Raw genomic sequence first — 14,971 nt, 5'->3', positions numbered from 1 at the left:
CTGCGTTCCTGTCACGTTAAAATTATCAATTCTTCAACAAATTTTCCATTCTTTTTTTACGTCTGTAAATCCTAACACATGGGTATATTATTTTAAAGCAAGAAAAAAGTAAAACTGATATGCTTATTGAAAAGTTCGGATTATAAAAGTTATTTGGTGCGGACTTCATTCATCATGTAAACGCTTGTCGAACTGGTTTATGTTTGCTGCCAGGGAAGGTTTGTCTTTATATTATTTTAAAACATAAATCCTTTCATTTCTAGATTATTAATTCATTCAAAGCAGGGTTGTTGTTACAAAAAATTTGAGTTTAGTGGTCGAAAAGCTAACTAAACCATATAGCAACCAGACGTAGCAACAGCCCATGTGACTATGCTCTTCTGTCAAAATCGCATAGAACAAATCCTTTGTATAAAAAAACAAAACAAAAATAAAAACAATGTATCTAAATGGCATTGGTTTAATATTGGTTAACATTTTTTCATAGTTTTAATGTAACATGTAGCCCTAACCACATCGGAAGAGACAATCAAAGACCAAAGAGTAATGTAAACAACATGTCTAGTCCAAAATGGTGAAATTGACACTAGACCTTATTGCTCGGGGTACCTCAGGGTACACCAAGAAGAAGCGAGATGAATCAATGCAACAATACCTAAAACGACTCACCCATCTGTATCTGGAAGACAGATGCATTGATGAAGTGGTAATTAATTAACAACGACATATACATACTTTTCATATCTGATACCTAAAGACAACATTCTGTTAATTTTATCTTATTGTGACTTTTTGAATATATTATTTTATCCACTTATTGTTTATTAATCTTTAGGGAGAAGATTTGTCGATGTGCAGGAACTTGACAGTTTTGTACTTGTATGACAATCAACTGTTAAGGATTCCAACTTTACATCATAATCAGCATCTGACCATGCTATACCTACAGAATAATGACATTCACAAGATAGAAAATCTCTCACCTTTAACAAGGCTGACTAAACTGTAAGTGGGGAACTGAAAGAGGAGGGGTGGGGGGGGGGGGGAGTAAAACAGTAATATTCTTGATAGCAATCGGTGAGTTTAAATCTTTTATTTTTACATGTCCGTAATTAACTTTATTAGATACCTTGGAGGAAATTGTATCACTGTCATAGAAGGCTTAGACAAACTGGAGAACCTCCAGGAACTACATATAGAGAATCAGAGGATGCCACCTGGAGAGAAACTTCTGTTTGATCCACGAACCATGCGAGCTATTTCTGTAGGTTTTTAAGGTTTTCAATAATTGTTGATGTAACAAACAATCCCAAGATAAATTGTTTTCCTTCAAATGCAGTATGGAGAATTTAGGGTGACATTTTAAATAATATCTACAGATGTCCATTTCTTGTCCAAAAAAAACCAAACAGCCAAAGCTCTTGTATTTTATCAGAGAAGGTATTCAGCTACTAATGATATGTTATCTTTTTTGCCAAAGACTAAAAAAGCATCAAACAATAGTTCTCAGAGATTTTCATTTTTATGTTAATTTTTTTTTTGATTTTTCAATACATTCACATTAAGAAAATTCTACTTAAACCTTATGAGGGCTTTCACATGTGTATTGTACTGGAACTGATCTCCTTTCATTCTGACAAAGATTTTTAATTTTCATCATGATTCTTTGGGTTTTTTTTCCAGAGTTCACTACAAGTGCTAAACATTGCAGGAAATAACCTAGACAGTATTAGAGACATTGAATGCTTACGCAATTTGTATCAGTTACATGCCAATGACAATTTACTGACGGATATGAAAGAGCTGGCTCATGTCATCGGTGGGATGTTCAGGCTGTGGAGGTTAGATCTGATGGGTAATCCTCTCTGTCACAAGGCAAAGTACAGAGACCGAGTCATCGTAATGGCCAAAAATATTGGTAAGAAATAAATTTTATAGTAAGTTTTGTATCGGTGCATTAAAGTAGGGGGTGAAAGTATTGATTTTTTCACTGTCATTATTTAGACAGCCTGTGCTCATAACTGCAAAACTATCTTCAGATCTTCTGTTGTTGTAGTTTACAGAAATGATTGTATCAGACTCGCAGCTGTAATCTTTTTCTGAATTTTCATAGACCTCATTAGGGTTTTCACATGTGTATCATATTGAAACTCATCCCCTTCCTTTCTAGATGTGCTAGATGGCAAAGAAATCAGTGAGACTTCCAGACGATTTCTACACAATTGGCATGATGCCAGAGAAGTGCAGAAGAAGCGAAGGGAAGAAAACTTGAGGAAAGGAAGTGGGGAGTTTGGTGATGGTGAGAGAATGATCCAGATTCTTAATGGCCAGAATTTCATTGGAACGGATTTTTTCATGTAGTTTTTCTATGCATAGTTAAATGATTGTTTCAATTGCAAACTTATGAACTTTTTAAGAATAAAAGATAAAATTACCTTGCATGTTGTTTAAATTTTATTAATAGTGATAGAACTGCTTCCATATACATGTACATATACCCTGATATTTATACATTGTATTTTTGCTAACAATCTTGACTGCTTTGTGACAGGAGCATTATTACGGGAACTTCCCCCTGTCAAAGATCATCCCCGCCCCCCACACAAGATTCCAGGGTACATGATGCCGGGTAAGTTCTTAGATAGACACTTGTGAAAGACGAAAGTGTATAAGCATGTTTTTGTAATTTTCTTAATGTATATTTATGGTTCATGACCATTAATTGTCCACCTATATTTCCAGATAATAATCTGCATTTAAAAAAGGTATCCCTATATGCTTGTGGCTAGTTCAACATATTCTACCTGCTGTCTCCCCCCACCCTGTGTCTGTCTCCACGTTTACAGTGTAGGAACAGAGTTCATGAGCTGTAGTTTGATAAAAAGAAAGCATGAAATATTTATTTAGTGGAAAGGAAGTAAACTACTCAAGGCTTATGCTGAACACAAAGTGTTATGAGCATACTTCATAACATATATGTTTGGAAGAATTGTAGTTGGTCTCAAAATTACCCATTCTTTTAGAAAATGAACATGCAAGTTAAATTTTCATTGTCAGCTATGAGCAATAAAAGTAAGGATCAATTTTCTCCCCCTTTTTGAAGTAAACCATACCCAGTTGTTACAGAATTGAAATGACCATTAAACACTCACATTGGACAGCTGATAAACCAGACACTAATTACTGACACATAATGAAGATGAAGTGAACCACTTTTCCAATCTCACAGTTTTCAGTGAAAAAAAGGGCGCACTTAATTAACAACATAACTATAGTAGTTCAGAGGATGGAAGGGTTTTATTGAAAGCAAATAACAAAGAGATTATAGATCGCAACTTGAAATGATTATATAGATTGAATACAGGTACTTCATATAGTGTCATGGTTTTTTTGTCTTTTGATATGGAATAAAAAGTTGGGGAGAGATATTATATAGATAGATGTATAGATTAGATAGTTACTTTCAGTTTCTGGCCACAAAAATAGACATGTGCAGAATTGCATGTACCATACTTGTAAAAAAGGACATATACTAAAAGATATATTTGCATGCATTCATATATGGACAATGTTTTCACCAATGTGCTTTTAAATAAACAATATCTTCATAATTTAGAACATATACTTTGTAAATTTAACTGGGGAATTCCAAATTCATGCTGATAAGTAAGGGAAATTAATAAGGGTGTTAATTATTATTTATGAAAGCAGGATTGAAAACATTGTGACATCTATAACACTGCATGATGACAACTTTAAGTTAATACTACATATTGTCTTCTGTGAATTCCTCAAACAGAAAACACAGTTATCATGACAGAATTTTTTAAATTATATATTATAAATGTTTTTCTAATCTAATTATTTGTGAACTTTATTTTATTTTCACTTGTATAATACACCAAAACAGTAATGAGTTTAGGATCTTTATCTAAATCCCTTGAATATTTTTAATATCGAGTCATGTGTTAAACCCCATTTTGTGAATTAATTTGAAGTAAAATGAGTTCAGCGTAACTGTGTTACCATATGCATGTGTATGACAATCGTACAAGGACTGTAGTATATTTAGTATATTGTTTGCAGGACTAATGATGAAAGGTGAGAAAAGCATGACCAAAAATTATCCTTAATCTGTTGTAGACTTCTTTGTATATGTAGGTAGACTTTTGCATAATATTTAAATCTCTCAGAATCTGACGAGATTTTGGAGCAACCCTGTACCTAGTTTCTGTCGTCTGCAGTAACCTAATGTTTTGAATGTTCAAACAAAAGTTGATTAATTAAAACTTGATTTAATCATCAATTTATACTGGTATTATTTCATTTTTGTGTTACTGTGTGGAATAATTTAATTGAAGTCTGCTGTAGAATGTTTTCTCAGTAAAGGTCCTTTGAAGTAGTACTATTCTCAAGGGTTAATTGGTGTTGTCTAATTCTTGTCAAAAATATAGTGAAAGTGTACGTTTGTTGGTATATGTGGTGTATATATAGTAACATACTATTGTTTAGCAAGACTTAACCTTGTAATCCCTTTATCATTCCAATAGTAACCAGTATCTATGGATTTTGGAGATTTAACATTTACTATGTGTGTTTTAAGTTACTGTACTTAAGCTGTAGTACAATCATAAGGAATAAGATTTTTTTTCATCCAAAAAGTCATGATTAAAGCTGAAGGAAAGTGAATTTATAGCTAATAGAGATGTATTTTCAAATATATCATTTTTGTATATTAATAAGTTTAATTAAATGCACATAAATAAAAATGATTTTTTTTTACATTAATTAAGATAATTATCACTGCAGGCACCAAATTTGGCTGATTTTTCACATTGATTAATTTAATTAATTACCAAAGCTACCATATACTTTCCTCAGAGGGTTTATATCCATAAAAAATTGACATTTTGGGTCATAATGAGCACGTTTGAATGTTAATTGATTTATTAAATTTTTCTTTTAATTTAGTTTCTGCTTAATAGTTTGTATAATTATAGCATTATTTAATATTCTAACAATATTTGCATTTTTATTTTCCATACAGTGATATCTGAATGACAATTATCTTCAGTTGCATTTTCTTTATAAGTAGTTACTTTCCATCCCTGGAGTGTTAATTATTGAAACATTTTCTTTGAAAGGTTTACCCAGAAAGCAATTTGATGAAATTCTTGCAAGAACCAACAGCAACCTTGCAGAGGACCCAGTCCAGACACATTCCGCCTCAATGAAGACTCGGAGCGGGATCTTACGGTCCAAGTAAGTCTGAGCGATTGTTACAATACATACATTAATATACATTCTGATACAATCATTTCTGTAAACTTTTTTCCAATTATATATTAGAGCTTTTTATTTTATATTCTTTTGGTGAATGCAAGATCATTTGCACAGTTTGCACACACAACAGCTATAGCTACTGCACAGCTGTGATTACTTCCCTTTGGTGACACGTGCTTAATTTACTTTTATATGCACTGTTTTCCACAGAATATTTTACAGGCCAAGTAGAGAAGTCATTACAGACAAATCTGTTCATGTGGCTTTATTATTTTTACCCCTTTTGATTTGACAAGCATGTAGTTCCATGTATAATTCTTTGTTCCATCAGCAAGTTGCAGCATCTGATGAAGAAAATTTAATCATTTCATGGTGTTTCTTTTATAAATCATGTGTAAATTGAAAACTCCTGTCTATAAAAGATAGAGTTGATATAGGTATACTAAAGTCAATATTATACATTTGTAGTTCTAATTTCATCAGATGAGTTTTATCTGACATTCCCATGTTTTGTATATTAGAACTCTAGTGATTGGTTGACAGCCAGGTACAGTATTAGTTGTTGCTATGACACCACATACTTTGTGAACAACCACTGCCAATCTTTTATGTGTACATAACAGGTCAACCTTTCTAACTGTGACATAGTAAATGTGTTGTTGCCTTCAATATCAATTTAAATATATATTATTTAATTTTTTTTTTAATCAATCGAAAGTGAAATTTCTATGTATAAGTTCTCTACAATGTGCTGTGAATCTTGTGAAGGACAATATGCATGCATATATTTATATGCATGCAAAAAGTGTACTGGGTTTTATGATCTTGATATAATTAATACAATGAAAGCCCCCACAATGAAAGCTCAAACTCAGTTTATTTTACTATACTTTTAATATGAGCATGTGTCTGTATTAGTTAAGTATGTTAAAGTTGTATCATGGTCAGTTATATATATATATGTACTATTGTAAAGTTGATATAGACATATCACACTTAAGGCATTTGAAACTTTAATGCTTTCAAATGAATTATGTTTCACAAAGATTTGAGGGGCAAATATTATTTTTATTATTTATTTACCAAAATAATATTTACCAGATGCACACACACAAATATACATAAGATCAGATTTATTGAATCTGGGGACCTCAAAGACATACAAGCATTTAGTTTATTGTCGTACAGTTCAAGAAAGTGAAGGTTTATAGCAGCATATAACACTACACATGTATGAAAGGAAAGTGTCCTTTTGTGCATGTCAATATATCGGTAATGATAATCATAATATAGTAATTTGACAGTGTATCATTGTGTTATAATGTATAGTAATCCTTTGTTTTGATGCTGTTCCCAAATTAACACAGAGTGATGTCTCGTTATATTTGGTCATTTGACACTCAGATAGTAGTAGCTGGATATTTTCTATTTAACACAGTAGGTATATCCCTCAATGATCTTCTCTCAAGTTACATCACATTTACTTCTTGGAGAAAGCAGCTTTGGTACAAATTAGAAGATAAAGAGTGAAGTGCATGGGTGAAAAAAAAATCTTATAAAAGGTGTTCTATTATACATGCATGTACCAGCATGTGCAGATCCAGAAACAAATTTCCAGTTTTGGGAGGGGGGGGGGGGGCTGAGGGATAAATGTGATTGCGGGGGGGGGGGGGGGGGGGGGACTATTTTCAGTAAGTGCAATTAAAATTTATTAAATTTGCAAAAATTTAATAAATTTTATTTTTCCAGGGAGGATTCGGACCCCTCTAGATCCGTGCATGACCAGTATTTACCATAGGATTGAACAAATTTATGAGATTATGTTATTTTTTTTTATTACAGGGAATACAAATGTATATTTAATTTGATGCAATAATCTGTTTTTAATAAGTGATTATGTAAAGAAAACTCTTTTCCAAATTAACTAGAATAACCAGTTTGCTCAATATAATTTTTAAGAGAAGGGACTCTTATGTGCATGATTTTGACTGTTTTAATTGTTCATATTGTTTCAATAAATGTGCTTCTGATTGAATTAAGTTTTTAAAGATTTCTATACATGTAATACATGCGCGGATCTAGAGGGGGGGTCGGGGGGGTCCCGAACCCCCCATGAAAATGAAAATTTATTAAATTTACATAGTAAAAATATCGCGAAATATGCCTCGGACCCCCCCTGGCAAACACAATTATCCTTCGGACCCCCCCTGGAAAAATTTTCTGGATCCGCGCATGTAATATATATATATATATATATATATATATATATATATATATATATATATATATATATATATATATATATATATATATATATATGGTAACTGTTTAAGTAAAATAAATAGGGTCTTAATCCACTGAATGTCTCTAGTATCATAAACACTAAATGTAGGATGATTAGGATATACATGACAATCATGTTTACCAAACTGCAATGAACAAAAATCTATTTGAGTTTCTCCCATTTTTTAACAAATTTCGGTATACTTTTCTTTTAGGGTTTGAAATTTTAACTTTGTTTGTGGGGTGGGGGAGGGGGTAAGGGGTGGGGTACAATGTTGATGTAACTTTAAAAGACAGTAAATGAGATGATGTCTTAATTCTCACAATGTATCTGCTGTCTCTATGTAATCTCATTATGCAATGAAAGTGAAGGTTGCCATGTAACCTGTCTTTTCAGACTGCCAGATATTTTTGGCACCTCGCTTAGTATTTCACTTAAGAGGGGTTCCCTCAGTGTTGATGTGGGAGCAGTATCAAGCAGAGCAGGTTACATCATTCTCACGTGCAGTTCTGTCTTAACCTCAAAATAACCTTTTTTGGTTTTATATTTTGCTGGAGTCAATATATAATATGTACACATAACATCGAGACCTGTCTATTAAGAAACTTTTTTTTTTTAACTCTGAAATTAATCTGAATATTAACCAAAATTCATGGAGCAATTTTCTGCATACAATGATGTATTTTTCCTTTGTTGAAAAAAATTGTGACTTTTGATCAAAATTTTGCCATCAGCAACTACAATACAAATGGTCTCACTATAGATTGGCAAAAATGTTACTTGATAACACTTCGGCAAAACTCAAGTTTCCTGCATGATGACATCATCAAACATCTATTGAGTCTTAAGTGCATATACATGTGTCAATGTGATCATTCATGCAACTAAGAACTGTCATTATGAAAAAATGAGTTTATATAACCTAGCTTTCTTTTGTTAATTCATTAGAAGGGGATATCAATAGCTAGCTTAGGGGAAACCTGTAATTGTTATTTCAGTATCGAATATGTTTTAATTAAGGACTTTACATTTCAGGCAATTAAGATATTGTTTTTAAGAAAATACATATCCTTTACAAGAATCGGATACATGTATCTTTATCTTTCTTTTACATGTGTAAGAATCTTATCCATTGATAAACATATACCACTACTTTTTGTTAAATGTGATATGTACGTCTTTCAATAAGGGCTGGCCCCCTGGGATATGGCCGATCGTGTACTTGTTTGATACGTGTGGGGGACACATATTACTCCAGTGGTAAAAACTATTGTGCTTTGAGAGGATTCATAGGTTCCATCTGCAATTTGGGTAGCGGGTTGGAACATGGAAGGCATTTTTTTTTTCTTCATCGGAATGTTTTAATTTCAAAGGGATGTTGTTATAAATTCATTTCTTTTTCTTTGGAATGAAAATAATTGGGTGTTTGTGAATGATTTTTTTATCGTGCTTTATGTGGATTTTTTACTTCAAATTAAATAATAGAAGATTTCTTCAAAGTTTTTCAATTTTCAGTCAGAACTCTGAGCAACGATTTTATGCAAATCCCATCTGCTTTTTGCAGTGAAACAATTCCTTTTAAATATCTATGCAGTGCTCTGTGTGCTTTTTATCTTAAAACTGATTCACTTTCGTAATTTTAAGCAATTAATGATATATAATTTGCAACATATGTACTGTACATGTTATTTCTAGCTACAATTAAGTAATTTTTGCACATATGTGCCATCAAAAAACAATCAAAAAGTGCTTTTTTATTTTGAAGTTTTAAAAAAGTTGAAAGTTACCGGTAAATTTGTTCTCATAAAGGATGTCTTTATTTCAAGTTAATTGCATATTATGTACTTAAATACATGTATTGGCTTGCATGTACATTTAGCTATTGTGATGACTGACTAAACGCCTGTGTTTGTCTCCCCTGTTACAGACCTACAGAGGGTGTTGCCCCTTTCTCGCTCTCTGACAAGATTGCCTCAGCACCTGTCGGGCGGCGGCGGCAACCACTTCCTATAAGCTTCGAGTTCGGACACCTGGATCTAAATCGCCACATACAGAAAAACGACATCATCAACACCACGTAAACACTGACAGCATATGTGATATATACACACACAGGAAACACACACACATAACAGTCACATATTCACATCCACCTGACTTTAATATGTTACTATAAGAAGTTAACTATTGCTAGATTGGACTTGATCTGAATAATTTTCAGTACCATGTGTCACTAGAATTAGGATTTTTGTGTTCAATCATTGCTGTGGCTCACATTCAAAGTGTGGAAAGCTTTGGGTCTACCGCATTTTATTTCTCATTCTTAAATATTCTTTTCAAGTTCTCCTGTTCTCCTCAAACAAATATTGCTCAAATTTTCATTACCTTGGAGAACAACTACGTTATTTTTCTTGTCAACTGTCTGTATTTATTATAGTTGAAGATATTTTATGATATGCGCCCCATAATTTGTTCTAGACCTAGAAGTTGTTTGCCTCTCTTTATTTTTTATACCTATTAAATTTTCATTGGTGAGATTATAGCTGGTAAACTTTGTTTTTATAGTCAGGAGGTATAAATACAACATGTATTTGGTATCAGTATTAGAATTAATGTATTTATATATAAATTATTGATATGTGTCCATCTTTTTTTTAAAAACATAACAAGGCATTATTCCATTTTATTTGTATAGATGATGTAGTTTCATTGATTAATGTAAGTTGTAAGTACTGGTACAATAAAGTAGAAGTGTAAAGACTTGTCAATGCCTGTAAGCATGACCTATGCACCTTTGTGTTGCTGTAGTCCATTTCTGTCTGTGATATTTGAATAATGAAATGCTTTATTATTTTTATTTGAATGACAACACTCATATTGTCCATTCCATTGCCTTGTCCTGTGCATGAAAAACAAAAATAATCTTAGTATTTATAAATTTAGCATACATACTGTTAATTTAAAATGATTAGGGTTTATTTTTTGAATTTTCACTAACATTTTCAGCTTATAGAGAAATGAAATAAAGTTAGCTTAAATTATCCGTCCATCATCTCCTGTTGGCTTATTATGATTCGATGAAGTTTTAATTTTTGCTTTGATTGACCTTTTGAACTAAAGCTTTGGACTTGCAATGCCTTTGGATATCTTGTGTTCTGTGAATCAGAAAGTGCTAAGTTGACAAAATTCTTTAGTGACATTGAGCTGCTTGTTAATTAAATGTTAAAATAATCTTTTTGAGTTTTCTATCACCCTTTTTCTCCATTAGACATCAGTTGAATTTTACCGGAAAGTGAATTCTATGTACAATTATGTATTTATAAATCTGCATGTTTGACACTCACTTTTGCTGTAATTAAATTTCAATTTGTTTACTTCTGTTGTTCAAAGAACTGTTTTCTTTTTTCGCCTATTGTTGTGATAGTAAATTTTTATGCACATTTTGTACAGTGTTGTGGAAGCAAAGCAATTTCTAAAATTGTAAATCAATATGCTGTGGCAATGGTGCATGTTTGTGATCAAATTTAAAAGCAGACTATTTATGTTAAAATATGTGAACAGATCTTTTAATGCATTGTTTTGAACTAATTGAGATTTAAATAAAATGTAGAAAATTAGAGCAAAGATGTTTTCTTTCTACTCATTTGGTGTATCTACTCATTTGGTGTATAATGTACTGTCAGCAAAGTTGACATTGTAGTTCATTGAGTTATATGTACACATTGTCCCTTCTCAATAGGTTTTCAATAGATGTTAGGCCTATAGCAACTGCTCTTTTGTAAAATGCTAAAATTTAAACAATGGTAGAGACTTTTTAATAGAAAAAAATGTGACTTTGTTCTATTTTCTATATTTTCCCATATTTTCTGACACTATTACATAATCTTGTGAAATCAATGCAACAGTGTAAAAATAACATTAAGTTTAGCACATTTTTTATGTCTTCTCCAGAACCACATGGCCAAAATCAACCAAACTTAGCCCATAACATCCTTTTGTAAAAGGATAGCGTAAATTTAAGTTTGTACAAATCATGACCCATGGTGGTAGAGTGGGACCACATTTGGTTGGGGGATATACTTTTTACATGGGAATAAATAGAGAAAAAAAATTTAAATTCTTATTCTCAAAACCTGAAACAAGAAACTAGGCTATATTTTTATTTATGAAGAAACTTAAAAATAATTTTAAACAAGATCTACTTTATTAAATTGTCTAGATGTTTTATATTTGATTCCATAAAGCTGACCTGATCTGCTACAGCTATTAATTGTTGCTTAGGTAAGCAGTGTGGGCTTTGGGTCTCTTGTTAATTAAAAATTTTGTAATCCACAAAAATTCAAAATTGCTATAGTTTTGAATTTTTTGAATCACAAAACTGTATTGTAAAAATTATTTATGAACATGATAATATACCATTTTGCAGGTTTCGTTGAAAAAGTACAATCATATTTGGACCAAGTGTTCTTAAGCATGTCCCTTTCGGTAGTTCTTGTCATATACATGTAGTGATATCAACAACATTGAAAAGGTGATATCACTTATTTGATTAAGTGATATCATCTATTCGAAAAGGTGATATCGCCTAATCATTTCTAATGGAGATATCACCTGTTCAAACAAATGAGATCACCCATTACAAAATGAATAGCTGATATCACTTATTTATTCAAACAGGTGGTTTCATTTATTTGAAAAGTTGTCATTCAAACTGAAAGACTGATATATAACTCATTAAAAAAAGTGATATCATTAAATTGAAGGTGACTAGGTGATATCACCTACTAGTATTCGAATAGATGATACCACTTCCCGCAAAAAATACCCCAAAACGGCCTCTAATAAATTATTGTCGACCAGGAATATATAAAAATACCATACTCCATCACTCAATATTTCACACATATTACTTGCTTTAATTAATTTATTTTAAAATATTCTAATCCAATGGATTTGATATATTACTTTGTTAAAAATTACAATGAATAATAGTATGATATATTATAATATGTATAATATAATTATTTATTGTGATACATTGTTATGCAGGTGATGAAGTCCCTACAATTTGGCAGTGCTTTCTGATAAAAGTAATGTTTCCTTCTCGTAGAACCCTTTGCCCTCTAGACAAAGTTTACACACTTTCTCCTAGACTGGACGATTTTTCCCGCAAATATTGCAAAATAAACGAAACGCGCTCTTGACGGTCGAGCATTGGCACTGTGACGTACGGTATGTTGAAGCGCGCGTACAGACGCTTCAGGTGCGTGGAGTACGTCCGCAGTTCGTCAAGCGTGGAGACCACTCGCACACTGTCGTCAGAGATACACTCGGGCTGGGGCTCTATCAAGAATATCACAGACGTCTGCAACCTTTATCAGAGATAGAAACATGCAATGTTATTTTCAAATGCATTCAATTGATCAATGTTTCAAAATTGACTTGCAGATTTTGTGATATGTTTTATTGAAATAAAAAAAAAAATAGCAAAGCTTTTATCATTTATCCCGATAATGCTCATTTTTAAAGGTTGTCTTTGATTTCACAAGATTGAAAGAATTGAGGAAGGGGGAAGGGAATACCTTTCTGAATGTGTCCCATCTATTTGATTTCATGATATTTAAGTAATAAGGGGGTACCTTGCTATCATGTCACTCAGTCCCTCCGTGTGGACCGCCCTCTCCAGCGCCTCCGGACCGAGGTACATCTCCATGTACGCCATGGGATCCAGACAACGGTCACACAGAAAACCTGAATATTGATGTAACTTTGTTAATTTGATCAGAAGTGAACCTTCTCTGGATTTTTAGTATTGGTAATAAAAAATGATTAGCAACGATTCAAGCACAAAATCAAATGCAAGTTTGAAAAAATTGTTTTCATAACGGAAAACGTACATTGATTATGAAATGTTGTTAATTGAGACGGAATACGTAGAATTAGAGAAAGAATGCAATTCACAGATAAAAAAAATCTTTTTATGTATATCTGTTTGAAAGAAACAGAATAATTATGCCGTTTCGATTCTTCTGAAGTTCATTTTGCCAATTTATATATCCATCGATATTGTTATTATCGATAACAAATATGATAATCATACACACCAAACATGGGGATGGGGGAGGGTTATGTCCCACACCCGTGTATAGTCCATGAGTTTTTAAAGAAGTATCAGAGACTACAGGGGATGTTTGTGATCTGAGGGGATGGGTCGTTTTGACCTAGACCCGGGGTCATTTGACCAACGGTCAAGGTATCAGTATAATCAGCAACCTATCGTCTACTATTTTTTTTAAAAGGGGTGTCTTCTCGGACATCACTCGTGTTCTTCTGTCTTATCGATAAAGAGTCATAATGACTTTATCAAAGTAAATACAATTTTGATAAATATCTGAACTATGAAAATCTCTTTAATTTTTAAAACAGACGCAAGCATAAAAAGTATACAGTTTATCAGGTGTTATCATCGATCCGCTCCGTAGTAAAGTTTTGTGTTATTTTTTAAAACATGTTATAACGAGTCTAATTAAATGAAGTCTTGCTCTGACGCACTCACGGTCTTTAAATTATAGAATACAGTGCCAATTTGTCTGTTTATTGATTTATTCATATTAAAAAATATCCTCAATGACGATTTATTTCGCATATAAATTCTTCCTATCCAAAACTCTCAAACAGCGGTTCGACAAGAAAAAAAAAACAAGAACAGAAAAAACCAATAAAAACAAAAAAATCCCAAACCTCTATGTGCAACAAAATTCTCCTTTTCAAGTTCGATATTTGCTAAAAGTATTTCTCGATTCAACTGCTCAAATAACTCTGGGGATCGGTCGGGATGAAAATCGTCTCGCCTCCACCCGTGACTATTTATGATCCGCCTGGCCGTCTCTACCTCCACCCTGACCCCCGGTAGATAGGGGAGGAGGTCGTGGATTACGGTGGTTTTACCCGTACTGTGGGCCCCACTGATGTAAATTCTGAGTGACTCCATATCCAAAGTTTATGTTTTATTTTCCATTTGATTTCAAGGAACTAATCTTAAGTTAAGTATACATGTACTGAACACGAGATATATACACATAGATATGCGATACAATATTAAAAAATAAAAACCACAAAATATTTTACAAGCCGTGGATACGTAAAAGAACCCGCTATACACATGATACAATTGAAGCAAAATATTATGGGGGTTTTAATTCTATAAATTGTATAGCATATCTATTTGTATACATTGAGTCTATTTAATTCATTTTGAACATGATACTATACATGCAAGATATACAAGCCATTTTTCCACAAACGAACAAAAATCATTTAGGATATATATATATATATATATATATATATATATATATATATATATATATATATATATATATATATATATATGTGTGTGTGTGT

The 14,971-nt window shown here is 32.3% G+C and overlaps 2 protein-coding genes across 17 annotated transcripts; one reads left to right on the top strand and one right to left on the bottom strand.

Moving 5' to 3' along the window:
• The first annotated feature begins 144 nt into the window (after positions 1-144).
• On the top strand, positions 145-11,191 carry LOC128166746 (protein phosphatase 1 regulatory subunit 42-like). Of its 16 annotated transcripts, none has more exons than XR_008241171.1 (11): positions 145-218; positions 488-706; positions 836-1,005; positions 1,126-1,264; positions 1,684-1,918; positions 2,171-2,299; positions 2,552-2,629; positions 2,743-2,765; positions 5,145-5,262; positions 5,805-5,830; positions 9,495-9,610. XR_008241171.1 is itself a non-coding variant. In XM_052832088.1 (11 exons), exons 2-11 carry the CDS (start codon positions 572-574, stop codon positions 9,578-9,580), a joined length of 1,176 nt encoding a protein of 391 aa, XP_052688048.1. In that variant the 5' UTR covers positions 145-218; positions 488-571; the 3' UTR covers positions 9,581-11,191. The 16 variants fall into 16 exon arrangements, 13 of the variants coding, with proteins under 13 accessions (XP_052688048.1, XP_052688043.1, XP_052688045.1 ...); XR_008241173.1 differs by lacking the exon at positions 5,805-5,830 and adding an exon at positions 7,964-8,052 and having other exon boundaries at positions 9,495-9,518; XR_008241172.1 differs by lacking the exon at positions 9,495-9,610 and adding an exon at positions 7,964-7,979.
• Positions 11,192-12,540: 1,349 nt separating this feature from the next.
• LOC128167302 (uncharacterized) lies at positions 12,541-14,651 on the bottom strand. The gene is made up of 3 exons (XM_052832943.1): positions 14,309-14,651; positions 13,207-13,318; positions 12,541-12,939 (listed from the first exon to the last, which is right to left on the bottom strand). The coding sequence occupies exons 1-3, from the start codon at positions 14,556-14,558 to the stop codon at positions 12,702-12,704; spliced, it is 600 nt and encodes a 199-aa protein (XP_052688903.1). The 5' UTR covers positions 14,559-14,651; the 3' UTR covers positions 12,541-12,701.
• Positions 14,652-14,971: the final 320 nt, after the last annotated feature.

This window comes from Crassostrea angulata, chromosome 10, assembly GCF_025612915.1.
Source record: "Crassostrea angulata isolate pt1a10 chromosome 10, ASM2561291v2, whole genome shotgun sequence".
Classification (NCBI taxonomy): domain Eukaryota; kingdom Metazoa; phylum Mollusca; class Bivalvia; order Ostreida; family Ostreidae; genus Magallana; species Magallana angulata.
The sequence above is the reverse complement of the archived record's forward strand: the minus strand, read 5'-3'. Positions and strand labels throughout refer to the sequence as shown.

Excerpts from the sequence above, each read along its gene's own strand:
- LOC128166746 (XM_052832083.1), top strand. The coding sequence starts at position 572 with ATGGTGAAATTGACACTAGACCTTATTGCTCGGGGTACCTCAGGGTAC. Across the intron at positions 707-835 it reads ACAGATGCATTGATGAAGTG|GGAGAAGATTTGTCGATGTG; the intron begins GTAATTAATTAA and ends ATTAATCTTTAG. Across the intron at positions 8,053-9,494 it reads AGCAGTATCAAGCAGAGCAG|ACCTACAGAGGGTGTTGCCC; the intron begins GTTACATCATTC and ends CCCCTGTTACAG.
- LOC128167302 (XM_052832943.1), bottom strand. The coding sequence starts at position 14,558 with ATGGAGTCACTCAGAATTTACATCAGTGGGGCCCACAGTACGGGTAAA. Across the intron at positions 13,319-14,308 it reads GAATTTTGTTGCACATAGAG|GTTTTCTGTGTGACCGTTGT; the intron begins GTTTGGGATTTT and ends ATCAATATTCAG. Across the intron at positions 12,940-13,206 it reads CTGAGTGACATGATAGCAAG|GTTGCAGACGTCTGTGATAT; the intron begins GTACCCCCTTAT and ends TCTCTGATAAAG.